The sequence below is a fragment of the Jaculus jaculus genome, chromosome 15 (genome assembly GCF_020740685.1).
Source record: "Jaculus jaculus isolate mJacJac1 chromosome 15, mJacJac1.mat.Y.cur, whole genome shotgun sequence".
NCBI classification, from domain to species: domain Eukaryota; kingdom Metazoa; phylum Chordata; class Mammalia; order Rodentia; family Dipodidae; genus Jaculus; species Jaculus jaculus.
The window spans coordinates 67,211,890-67,225,467 of NC_059116.1; the positions used below are offsets into that span (position 1 = coordinate 67,211,890).

Consider the following 13,578-nt stretch of genomic DNA (forward strand, 5'->3'; position numbering starts at 1 on the left):
TACGTAATAATTGTTTTGAAAAGTGTGCTACAAAAATGATGGCTTGTTATAAGCCAGGTTACAAAGTAAGGAAAGGGGCAAGGGAGGGATATTTTCTTCAAGAAAAACAAACAAATGTAGTTTATGAAGAGTTGCAGGCCATAATCTTTTTTCCCAAAATGGTTGGAGGGGGAAAATTTCAGTGTGAGTTCCAAGGTCCTGTGTCTGTGAAGGAGCAGTAGTTGCCTTGTTGAGAAGGTGAGGACTGAGGAGGGGGATGGCTGCGCTGACCATTCACACCTTCCCCAGGCAGAGAATGAAAGTGGAAAGTTCACTGCCCAGTGGCTGTGAAAGTGAGCTGAAGCTTGACTGATACTGAATTCTCTAAGAGGTTTCTTCTAGAAACAAACAACCCAGACTCTCCCTTTTGCTTTAGCAAAGAAGTTATTTTTTTTTATATAATTTTTATTTATTTATTTATTTGAGAGCGACAGACACAGAGAGAAAGACAGATAGAGGGAGAGAGAGAGAGAGAGTGGGCGCGCCAGGGCTTCCAGCCTCTGCAAAGGAACTCCAGACGCGTGCGCCCCCTTGTGCATCTGGCCAACGTGGGACCTGGGGAACCGAGCCTCGAACCGGGGTCCTTAGGCTTCACAGGCAAGCGCTTAACCGCTAAGCCATCTCTCCAGCCCAAGAAGTTATTTTTTAAAAGCTCTTGGGAAGTTCCTTCTGCACCCCTCAGGTGGGAAAGCTCAGAGCAGGGAGTCATCAGTACAGCCACCTTCTAGGCCATCACGGAATTCCTGAAGGCTGGAGACGCCACAGACGTGAATAAAAGCTGCTGCCACCACCAGGAGGTGGAAAATCTGATGAGACTGGAACCATATGTCAAATTTTCCAGGAAAGAAGCGTTCAGGACTGCGAGCAGCATAAAGGCCAGCTCCGGTGATGTACATCACGGCCCTGAGGAAGAACCAGCCCATCTGGCCCACGGTGGTGGCCTTGGCAAAGCCCTCCGCAATGGTGAAGCGCATGGTAGGCAGGACACCCCTCAAGCCAAGTCCCAGGAACACGCCTGCTCTTGTCTGGCGATGCTTAGGAGTGGCAAACCAGTCCCACTGTGCCACCATGATGGCAGAAATGCCCAAGACACAGACGATGGTGAGGGAGATGAGCCCAGGCTGTGGGGAGCAGTAGGAGGAATGATAGAGCCAGGGGACAAAGCTCCCCATGATGAGTAGAGCAATCCCTGAACAGTCCAATTTGGAAAAAGTCCGGGAGACCTTCTCTGAATGACAGGAGACAGTGTGGAAGAGCCAAGAGAAGCTGAGGCAGAGCACTGCACCCCAAAAGAACATCCCCCAAACCACCTTCTCCTGCAGTGGAGCCATGAAGTACATATTTGGTCGGAGCATGGTCAAGATTCCCAAACACAGAAACAGCACAAAACCAAGTACATGGGTCCAGATATGGCCAGTTTCTGTGTGAATGCCAAAGATGCTCTTGAAGCAAGCCCGGAAAGAGGGCCTAGGTGGTCTGTGGCCGGGAGGCAGGGAGTCCTCGTCTTTCGGGGGTCAGGAAGCACATCATGTGGGGTGACCCTCCAACGTCCCTCCCAGACCTTGTACACAAACTCCTCCATCCTCGCCACAGCATGGGGGGCCTGCCGGGGAAGTGTCAGTTCGCGCACCTCCTCCTCTTCTTCCTGGGCACTGGGAAGGTTTGCTCTTCTTCAGCTTTGGTGGTGGTGGTGGCAGTCCCCCGCTTGCCCTTCTCCTCCAGCAGGGGTCCCGGTTCTGCCAGCTCCAGTGTGTCGGTTTCCCTGTTGCTGGCAGGAGCCCCGCTGCCCTGTGCCACCGCAGATGCTTTGTGGGAAGACATCTTGCTAACATCTCAATGCCCTGTAGCTTCAGCTTGGGGAAAGGCTGGGGGTCTCCCAGGTCCAGGGGGCAGAGATCTTCCTGTGGTGGTCAACAGGCTGGGCGGGATGCCTGGCGGGGCTGGGGGGGGGGCACCGCAGACCTGGACGCTACATCCCGTGGCGTTGGAGGTGGCAGCGCCCCATCCTCAGCGGCCTCCCCCTGAATAATCTTTTTGATATATTTTTCTATTCTGTTTGTCAGTATTTTGTTCAAAATTTTTGCATCTATGTTCATGAGGGAGATTGGTCTGTAATTTTCTTTTTTTGTTCTGTCTCTGTTTAGTTTTGTATGAGTGTGATGATGGCTTCATAGAAGGAGTTCGGTAGAATTCCTTCTTTTCTATTTTATGGAAATGTTTGAGAAGCAGTGGTGTTAGTTCTTCCATGAAGGTCTGGTAAAATTCACCAGTGAATCCATCTGGGTCTGGACTGTTTTTAGTTGGGAGACATTAAAACTGCTTGGATCTCTGTATTTTTTATAGGTCTATTTAAATGGTTTATTTACTCTTGATTTAATTTTGCTAGGTCATACGAATCAAAGAAATCATCCATTTCTTTCAGATTTTGAAACTTAGAGGCATATATATTCTTATTGTATGTCCTTATGAATTTCTGAATTTCCTCGGTATCTGTTGTAATGGTGCCTTTTTCATCTCCAATTTTATTAATTTTTATCTCTTCTGTCTTCTAGTCAGATTTGATAAGGGTTTATCAATCTTGTTTATCCTTTCAAAGAACCAACTCTTCCTTTAATCCCAGCACTTGGGAGGTAGAGGTAGGAGGATCACCATGAGTTCGAGGCCACCCTGAGACTACATAGTGAATTCCAGGTCAGCCTGGATTAGTGTGAGACCTTACCTCAAAAAACCAAAACAAACAAACAAACATACAAACAAACAAACAAAAAAGAACCTACTCTTTGTTTTATTTATTCTTTGGATTTTTTTTTTTGGTTTCTATTTCATTAATTTCTGCCCTAATCTTTATTATTTCTTCTCATCTACTGATTTTTGGTTTACCTTGTTCTTTTTCCAAGGTCTTAAGGTAAATCAGTAAATTGTTTATTTGTGAACTTTCTAATTTCTTAATATAGGCACGTAGAGCTATAAATTTCCCTCTTAGGATTGCCTTCATTGTGTCCCAAAGGTTTTGGTATATTGTGTTTTCATCATCATTTGATTCTATGAATTTATCAATTTCCTTTTTGATTTCTTCCATGGCCCATTAATCATTCCATAGTATACTGTTTAGTCTCCATGAATTTCTGTATGCTCTGTAGTTTTTCTTGTTGCTGATCTGTAGTTTAATCCCAATGTGGTCTACCAGGGATTATTTCAATTTTCTTGTATTTGCTGAGATTTGCTTTGTGTCCTAATATATGGTCTATTTTAGAGAATTATCCATGTGCTGCTCAGAAAAATGTATATTCTGCAGCATTTGGATGGAATGTTCTGTAGATTATCTGTTAGGTCTATTTATTCCATGACATCATTTAATTCAGATGGCTCTCTGTTTATTTTTTTCTGGGATGACCTGTCAATTGATGAGAGTGGGGTACTGAAGTCACCCACTACAATTGTGTTTGATGTAATCTGTGACCTTACGTCTAATAGTGTTTGTTTGATGAAACTGGGAGACCTCATGTTAGGTGCATACATGTTTAGGATTATTATGTCCTCCTGCTGGAGTGTTCCTTTTTTTTGGTTAGAGTTGGCCTTTTATTTTCTTTCTTTCTTTGTTTCTTCTTGTTCCTCCTCCTCCTCCTCCTCCTCCTCTTCTTCTTTTTTTAAATCTAGTAGGTTTCGCCCTAGCCCAGGCTGACCTGGAATTCACTATGTAGTCTCTGGGTGGCTTTGATGTCACAGTGATCCTCCTACCTCTGCCTCCCAAGTGCTGGGATTAAAGGTGCACACCACCACACCTAGCAGTTGACTATTTTTGAGACCTCCAAAGTTTCTACTCTGGCATATTTAAATAAAAAATCTGTAAAGTTTGAAACAGAAACAAAGTCCAACAATCCCACACTAAAAAACTCCACAACTGTTAAGAGGAACAAGCAAAACAAATCTTTAGGTTGCAGTGATAATTTAAATTCATGTCTCATCATTATTTTCTTAGTGTAGGAAATGTAAGTAAGAAGGCAGAGAAAACATTTTAATAAAGGATAAGAAAAACCAAATGATAGTCAATTGTTAATTGTTATTATTATGTTTTGTACAACAAATTTCATTCTGTGGGTTTTTGTCCAAACAGATGATCCTTTAGTCTTTCCCACAATACCCAGTAGACTCCTGGGCACCCAGCTCCTGAATGGGAACGGTCTTTCACATTTGTGGCCTATCCTGACTAGGTACTCAGTGTCTGGTATTTTAATTTCTGGGTAAGAGAGAAAGCATTTTGGTTCATCAGTTCCCCTACTCGCTCCTGCAGGACATTAACCAGCTCTGCTATTACAAAGACGTGTGTGTCATCAATGTCTTGAATGATGAACTTCTTCCCCAGGGCGCTGGACTCATCCAGGTACAGCAGGAATGGCTTCATGGCAGGGTCGCATTCTGTAAGCACTCCTTTCAAGATGTTGATCATCTTTTCCCAGGCAGAATGTACAGATGACCTCAAGAATGCACTCTCACTCTCTCCAGCGACCTGGAGTGTTCCTTTAATCAGTATAAAATGACCTTCTTTTCTTTCCTCACTAATGTTGGTTTGGAGTCTATCCTGTCAGATATTAGGGTAGCAACCCCTGCTTGTTCCCTACGCCTATTTGCTTGAAATACTGTTTTCCATCCTTTCACCCTAAGACAGTGTCTATCTTTTATTGAGAGTTGAGTTTCCTGGAGGCAACAAATGGCAGGATCCTGCCTTTTAATACAGTCTGCAAGCCTGTGTGTTTTGTTTGGTACATTGAGGTTGTTGATATTAAGAGTTATTATTGCCAGGAGTGATGGCGCACACCTCTAATCCCAGCCCTCAGGAGGCAGAGGTAGGAGGATCGCTGTGAGTTCGAGGCCACCCTGAGAATACATAGTGAATTCCAGGTCAGCCTGACCCAGAATGAGACCCTACCTTGAAAAAAAAAAAAAAAGAGTTATTATTGAAAGGTATGCATTTATTCTCACCATTCTTCTTACTTTTTAGTGTTTCCTATTTTCCCTTTACTTGTTTGTTTTAACTGTTATTTGAGTGTGGTTTATTTTTTCCTATTTCCTCCTGTGTGTGTTTTGCTTTCTATTCCATGTGAAGAATTCCTTCAAAGATTTTCTGTAGAACTGGTTTAGCTGTCATAAGTTCCTTCAGCCTATTTTTGTTGTGGAATGTCCTTATTTCTCCATCAATTTGGATAGATAACTTTGCAGGATAAAGTAATCTTGGTTGACAGTTGTTATCTTTCAGAACTTGAATACATCATTCCAAGCCCTTCTGGCTTTTAAAGTTTGTGTTGAGTAATCTGCAATTTTCTAATGGGCTTGCCTTTGTAGTTGACTTGCTTCTCTCTAACTGCTTTCAATATATCTTCTTTGGTTTGCATGTTCAGTAGTTTCGTTATAACATGGCCAGAAGAGGTTCTTTCCAGGTTTTGCCTGTTTGGTGTTCTAAAAGCTTCTTGTATCTGCATTGGCATTTCTTTTCCAATTTGGGGAAAATTTTCTTCTATGATTTTTGTTGAAAGCACCTGTTAAGCCTCTGGATTGAAATTCTTCTCCTTCTATTATACCCTGAATTTTTATGTTTGAGCTTTCCATAGGGTCCCAGTATCTGGAAATTCCCATCCATACCTTTTTATTAGCTTGTTTTTCTCTTTGTTGGATTGTATTAGGTCTGCCCCCTGGTTTTATAGTTTAGATAATCTGTTCTCTCTTTCTTCCATTCTACTGGTGAGACTTGCCACACTTATTTTTTTAATCTCACTGACTATTCTTCAGAGCTAGGATTTCAGCCTGGTTTTTCTTCAGTATTTCTATTTCTCTATTCATGTCTTGTAATGACCTCATTATTTCATTAAGCTGGTTTCCTGTGTTCTCTTTCACGATTTTGTTTTCTTCTTTAATTTCTTTGTTTTCTTCGAGTATAAATACCATCATTTTTTTTTTTGAAATCTTTGTCAGGCATTTCATCTAAAACAGTCTCATTGGTGATCATTTCTGATGGATTTATAATTTTTGGTGGGACTGTATTTTCTTGATTCTTTGAGTTTCTTGTATTATAAGGTAGCGACTTTTGCATCCTGAATTGATTTAATTCTTGGGTTTTCTACTTATCTCCAGTGTTCTTAGATGTGGCAATTCACCTTTATATACCCTCAGGATATGGGTTTAAGGTGCTAGGTGTAGCTCTTGTACCCCAATCCAGCCGCAGAAGTAATCCTAGGTGTTGAGTTTGCTTGCTAAGCAAGTATTCTAGTAGACTGGGTAGAACAATTTATTGGCAAATTCTAAACTTCAGCTGAGCATTATACACATTCAGTAAAAACCAGCACAAAGTATGCAATTGTGGTGATTAAAATAGACAGATAATTTTATAAAGCCAACATCCCTAAGGGTGTGTGTTGTTCTACACCCTTAATCTTGTCAGCTGGGAGGTAGAGATTCCTATTCTGAACTGGGTTTCAGGTCAGCCTGGATCTGGATCAGACCCTGCCCCCAGTAATGACAGAAGAAAAAGACAAGGGCCCTATAAATATAAAAGCATCAAAGGCAACAATATTCAACCCCCCAAATACAGATTATTTGAAAATAGTAAAGCTAACCAAGAATATATAACCCATAACCTGCCCTGACAAAAAAAGAGAGATTAGCTCTTCCAATGCAGGCCTATGTGCCCCTCCCTTTTTTTTTTTTTTTTGTCAGTTGGCCTCATTCCCTTTTGGAGTGGCTTCCAATATCATCAATGCTGAGTGTCCACCTCGAACCCTCCATGTCGTGCTGCGTAGCTGAAGCTCTGATCAGCTCTGCTGGCCGCGCTGCCACTGGGGGCTGAATGCTGGAGGTTCGCGGTTCTGATGGTGGCGATGGGAGAGATCAGACTCTGGAGTTCCACCTGTATCCCTTTCAGTAGCTCCTTAATTGATGTGCAGATTTCTTAACTTTGCAAGAGGGCTGATGAAGTTGAAATATCCCCTTGTTTGGTCTCTGCTGCTGCCACTGCTGGGCACACCTGGTGGAGCAGTTCCAGGTGGGTGTGGGGATCAGCGGGCTGCAAGAGCCTCGGTGGGATTCTGGCCGTTTCCCTCCTTTCTAGTGGATCTTGGTCTTTCCAGATTTTCTGCTGTGTCTAAGAATAACCTATACTCCTTCGCTTTTCAGAAGAGGGTGTTTTGCTGGGGTTTTGCTTAAATCCCTCCGTAGGCTCGTTTGGCTTGGCTCCCATGACACCATCTTACCTGGAAGATTTCTCATTTTGCCAATTTTATTTTATTTTATGTATGTATTTATTTATTAACAACTTCCATGATTATAAATAATTATCTCATGCTAATGCCCTCCCTCCCCCCACTTTCCTCTTTGAAACTCCATTCTCCATCATATTCCCTCCTCCTCTCAATCAGTCTCTCTTTTATTTTGATGTCATGATCTTTTTCTCCTATTATGATGGTCTTGTGTAGGTAGTGTCAGGCACTGTGAGGTCATGGACATCCAGGCCATTTCGTGTCTGGAGGAGCAGGTTGTAAGGAGTCCTACCCTTCCTTTGGCTCTTACATTCTTTCTGCCACCTCTTCTACAATGGACCCTGAGCCTTGGAAGTTGTGATAGAGATTTCAGTGCTGAGCTCTCCTGTCACTTCTTCCCAGCACCATGATGCCCTCTGTGTCATCCCAATGTCACTGCCATCTGAAAAGAGAAGGTTCTCTACCAAAAGTGAGAGTAGCATTGATATATGGGTATGAACATTGAGAGAAATGCTTACTGGGCAGTTTGATGAGCATAGTATATACATTTAGCCAGACAGCAGCAGATGTTATACCCCAAGGGCTCATGACTACCCCTGTTGTAGGTTTTTAGTATCAGAGATGTATTCCCTCCCATGGAGCTGGCCTCCAGTCCAATTAGAGTGCAGTTGGTTTCCACCATGACAGACGTGTCACTATTGCAACTGTTGGCTCATTTGGCCTGGCTTGCCAAATATAAGGCTTGCAGTGTCCACTGTTGAGTATCTTCACTGGTCATTTCTCTCTCTCCCATTGGACTGCGTGCAGAATGGCTTCTTTCAGCTTTCTGTCAGCTGCTGACCTTAAACTTTTGATACTCTTTTCTTACCTCATTTCAGACATGTATCACCATACCCAATTTCCACAAGAAACATTTTGTATACCATATAAAATTTTTCTTTTAAAAATATTTTTATTTATTTATTTATTTGACAGAGAAAGAGGGAGAAAAGGAGGGGGAGAAAGAGAGAGAGGGAGGGAGGGAATGGGCACGCCAGGGCATCCAGCCACTGCAAACGAACTCCAGACGCGTGAGCCCCCTTGTGCATCTGGCTTATGTGGGTACTGGGGAATTGAACCAGGGTTTCTTTGGCTTTGCAGACAAATGCTTAAACTGCTAAGCCATCCCTTCAGACCCTTTCTCTCTCTCTCTCTTTTTTGTATTAAGTAGAAACTTTGTATGGACACATTATATGTTGGTAGCATCTTTTCTCTCTTCTCTGTGCCCCCACTCCACTGAGAGCCCTCCTCAGTGGGCTTGCTGGTATTCACCATGGAGTTGTAGGTTATGAAATGTGAAAGCAGCATTCAGACATTGTGTGTGGGGGTAATGCCTCTGGATATTCCCTCTCACCACGTGGCTCTTACATTCTTCCCACCCCCTCTTCTGCAAGATCCCCTGAGTCCTGGTGGGCGTGCTTCTCCTTTATTGAGCTGTCAGCAGCTTCTGTGTTTCTGCTTTGGTAGATGTTGACTATCCTCAGGGTCTGTCTCCATCACCATGGCACAGGTTATCAGGCTTGCCATGGAAGTAACACTCTTGCTCATCTTGCCAATTCTTCTGTGGTTCACCTGGGCCCTGGTTGCTGTGCTATGGGTGGTTCATCTCCTGTGAAGAAGTCAGCTCTCTGTTGTTTTCTTGTTGGTAGTTTTTTGGTTGTCCCTGGTTCTTGCTGCTTTGTGAAAAAAAAAAATGAAAAGAAAAAAACAATAATCAGATTCTCCAGTGGAGAGTGAGGTCAGAATAGGTTAATTTAGAGAGATTTTAATGGGTGTATCCTCACCTTTTGCCAAAGACTAGTGGGAGCTTCTCATTGGAGTCCATGATCTTGGTCTCCATAGGATTATAACTTGGTTCCCAGTTCCAACTATGGGTTCCTTTTCACTGAGTGGATCTCTTAGCCAATCAGAGAGACATTGGTTACCCACCTAGGCTGTGTGCATCTTGTCAGGCTGGCTGCTTCCATGTAGCAGGGTCCCCTGCTTGCTCACAATGTGGTTGGCCATTTTCCTTCAGCAGCCCATGCTGTGCTTCTTAGCACTATATGGGCTAACCATCTGGGAACTGGCTTCCATCCAGATTCAGCCATATCTCTTCTGCACACTCTCCAGCATTTGTTGTCTATTAATGCTAACCACTCTAACTGGGCTAAGATGGTGTCTCAAAGTTGTTTTGTTTACATTTCCCTGATGACTAGGGATATTGAGCATTTTCTTTAGCACTTGTTGGCTATTTGTGTTTCTTCTTTTGTGAAATGTCTGTTCAGTTTATTAGCCCACTTGGTGTTTGGCAAATTAATTCTTTTTGGTGTTTAATTTTTGTAGTTTTTAAAAACTCCAGTTCTTTGTCCCCGTCTGAAGCATGGGTGGCAGAGATTTTCTCCCACTCTATAGGCTGTCTATTTGCTTTTTGGTGTCTTTTGCTGTGCAGAAACTTTTAATTTAATGTACTCATATTTGTTGATTCTTGGGTATATTTCCTGTGCTATTGAAATCCTGCTCAGAAAGTTCTTTCCTGTGCTTATATCCTAGAATGTGTTTCCTGCCGTTTCCCTCTAGCACTTTCTGTGTTTCTGGTTTTAGATTGAAGTCCTGAGTCTATATTGACTTTATAGTTTATAGGGAGAGAGATATGGATCTAATTTCATTCTTCTGCAGGTGGATATCCAGTTTTCCCAGCACAATTTTTTCAATCAGCTTTTAATTTTTTTAAATTTTAATTTTAATTTATTTATTTGAGAGTGACAGACAGAGAGAAAGAGGGAGAGAGAGAGAGAGAGAGAGACAGAGAGAGAGAGAGTGACAGAGAGAGAGGGAGAGGGAGGGAGGGAGAGAAGAAGGGAGGGAGGGAGGGAGGGAGGGAAGGAGGGAGGGAGGGAGGAATGGTCATGCCAGGTCTTCCAGCCACTGAAAAAGAACTCCAGATGTGTGCACCCCTGTGCATCTGGGTAACGTGAGTCCTGGGGAATCGAGCCTTGAACCAAGGTGCTTAGGCTTCACAGGCAAGCACTTAACTGCTAAGCCATCTCTCCAGCCCTCAACCAGCTTTTTTCACACTGAATCTTTTTGGCCTTCTTGTCAAAAACAAGGTGGCCAAAGCACTGGGGATTAATTTCTGGATCTTCTACTCTGTTTCATTGGTCTATGTCTCTTCTGTACATGCTGTCTTCATCACTATTGCCCTGTAATTTAGTTTGAGATGGTGTTGTACACCTGCTGTGGTTTTTTTTTTTCCTTTGGCTTTGGCTATTCCTGGTGTTCTGTGGTTACATAAGAACTCCTGGATTAACTTTTCAAGCTTCATGAGTAATATCATTGAATATTAATTGGGATTGAATCTATAGATTATTTTGGTAGAATAGTTATTTTCACAATGTTAATTCTGCCAATCCAGGGCCATGGGAGGTCTTCCCATCATGTGGTGTCTTCTTTGTTTTCTTTTTTAAGTGTCTTGAAATTTTCACTGTAGAAATACTTACATTTTTAATTTTTAATAGGCCTGTTTCTAGGTATTTAATATTTTTGGTAGTTATTGTGAATTGGGTGTTTTCCTTGATTTCTTTCTGTGCAACTTCATTAATAGTATATATAAAAGCTACTGATTTTTATATATTGATTTTGTATCCTGCAACACTGAAGGTATTTATACTCTAAGAGTTTTTTTTGTATGTTCTATGAATTTTTTTGTTGTTGTTCTATGATTTTTTTTGTAAATTTATTTTTGTTTATTTATTTATTTGAGAGCAACAGACAAAGAGAGAGAGAGAAAGAGGGAGGGAGGGAGAGAGAGGGAGAGAGAGAGAGAAAGAGAGAGAGAGATAGAGAGAATGAATATGGGTGTACCAGGGCCTCTAGCCACTGCAAATGAACTCAAGATGCATGCACCAACTTGGGCATCTGGCTTACATGGGTCGTGGGGAATCGAGCCTCAAACCAGTGTCCTTAGGCTTCATAGGCAAGTGATTAACTGCTCAGGCTAGGATTTTGAGTCCAATATTGAGTAGAAGTGGTGAGAATGAGCATCCTTGTCTCATTCCTGATTTCAGAGAAATTAATTCAGTTCTCTAATATCATGTTGGCTGTGGGTTTGTCATATATGGCCTTTATTATTTGTAGTTATGTTCTATCTATTCCATTTCTCCCCCCAGGACATTAATCATGAAAGGATGTTTGACTGTGTCAAATGCCTTTTCTGCATCAGTTGAGATGATCATGTGATTTATATCCTCAAGTTGATTCATGTGGTGTATTGCATTTATTGACTTATGTTAATTAAACCAGCCTTTCCTATCTTTTTAATGTGTTCTTGGATTTGGTTTACAAGAGTCTTGTTGAAAAATTTTGCATGTATGTTCATCAGGGAAATGCTATGTAGTTTCCTGATTTATTTATTTTTAGAGTGAGAGAGAAAGCGGTTTATGGATCAGAAAAATGCTGGCTTCATAGAATGAATTTCGATGTGTTTTTTCCCTTTCTATATTGAGGAACACCTTGAGAAAAGTTGGAGTTATATCTAACTTAAAAGTTTGATAGTGAATCCACAGTAAATTCAACTACCAATTGCTTTTCTTTGTGCAGAAACTTTTAATTATAACTTTAATCTCATTGCTTGTGTGTAATTTATGACTATCATCCACTTATAATTTTGGGAAACAGAAATTTGTCCATTTCTTCCAGATTTTTGAGTATAAATTTTCAAAGTATTCTCTAAATAAGCTTTTTATTCCATTGGGGTCTGTTGTACCAACTCCATTTTTGTCTTTAATTTTATTACTTTGGATATTCTCCCTTCTTCTGTTTGTTTGCTGGCTAAATGGTTATCAACCTTATTTATTTTGTCAATGAACCAACTCTTCATTTGATAAATTCTATGCATTGTTTTTTTTAAAATTTTTATGTTAGCTCTAATTTTTATTATGTCTTGCCATCTGGGTTTTGGGCTGACTTGTTGTTTCTGTAGACCTTTGAAGTGGGCTGCTAGGTTGTTTATTTGAGATCTCTCTAAATTTCTTGATATGCACTTAAATCTATGAACTTTCATCTTAGGACTGCCTTGGCTATACACTCCAGAAGATGTAGTAGGTCATTTAATAACTTCCATTTGTTTCTAGGGATTTTTCAATTCTCTCCTTGATTTCTTGAATATTGTGCACTCCAAGAATTTGTGTAGTTTCCATATTCTCTCCTTCTGTTAATTTCTACATTTATTTCACGGTCATATGACAGTATGCAAGGGATTGCCTCAACTTTCTGTCTTTGTTAAGGTTTGCTTTGTGCTTTGTGATCAATTTTGAATTAGATTCCATGAGCTTCTGAGAAGAATGTGTATTGTCTATCTATTGAGTGGAGTACTGTACAGATCTATTAAGTGCAGTCGATTTGCTGTGTGGTTTAGCTGTGAAGTACCTCTGCTGAGTTTTAGTCTGAATGACCTGTGTAAGAGCAGAGCTGGTTCGGAACTCCCCATCTCCCTGTGTCTGGACTTGAACGTTCCCTCATGACTTCTAGGGTTTGTTCTACGAAGTCAGGAGCCCATATATTTTGGTGCATGAATGGTTACAACTTCTTGATGGGTTTGTTTCCTTTAAATATTTAGTTTTTGTTGTTGTTGTTTATCCATTTTGAGAAAGTGTGAGAGACAGATCAAGAGATATAGAGGTAGAAAGAGAGAGAGAGGGAGAGAGAGGGAGAGAATGGGCGTGCCAGGGCCTCCAGCCACTGCAAAAGACTCCAGATACATGTGCCACCTTGTGCATCTGGCTTATGTGGTAAGTGGGGAATCACACCTGGGTCCTTATACTTCACAGGCAAGTGCCTTAACTGCTAAGCCATCCCTCCAGCATGGTTGTTCCTTTTATTAAGATGAAATGTCCCTTTTAACCTTTCTAATTAGTTTTGGTTGAAGTCTTCTTTGTTGTAAGGAGAGAAGCTCCTTCTTGTTTGTAGCTTCCATTTGCTTGGTATTTCAGTTTGCAGCCTTTGATGTTCAGGTTATGAATATCTTTGCTGGACAGATGGGTTTCTTTTTTAAAAATATTTTTTACATTTATTTATTTATTTGAAAGAGAGAATGAGGTACTGTAGGAATTGGTGAGGCCTTGACTTAAAGCTTTCTTTGTACTGTATTTCCTTTGGGTATATTTTGCTAAGTGAAACTTGTTAAATTTTTTTGTTAACTAAAGTTTTTTCTTAAAATAAAGACTTTTTCACAATGAAAAAAAAAAGAAAGAAAGAAAGAGAGAATGAGGGAGAG

At 41.2% G+C, this 13,578-nt stretch overlaps 1 protein-coding gene and 1 pseudogene across 1 annotated transcript; both read right to left on the minus strand.

The window, feature by feature from the left end:
• Window positions 1-717: 717 nt before the first annotated feature.
• On the minus strand, window positions 718-1,862 carry LOC101613357 (annotated as a pseudogene).
• Window positions 1,863-4,246: 2,384 nt separating this feature from the next.
• LOC101613637 (general transcription factor IIH subunit 5-like) lies at window positions 4,247-4,486 on the minus strand. The gene has a single exon (XM_045134766.1). It carries the CDS (start codon window positions 4,484-4,486, stop codon window positions 4,247-4,249), a length of 240 nt encoding a protein of 79 aa, XP_044990701.1.
• Window positions 4,487-13,578: the final 9,092 nt, after the last annotated feature.

Bases quoted from the DNA above. Each gene is read 5' to 3' on its own strand.
- LOC101613637 (XM_045134766.1), bottom strand. From the start codon at position 4,486: ATGATCAACATCTTGAAAGGAGTGCTTACAGAATGCGACCCTGCCATG.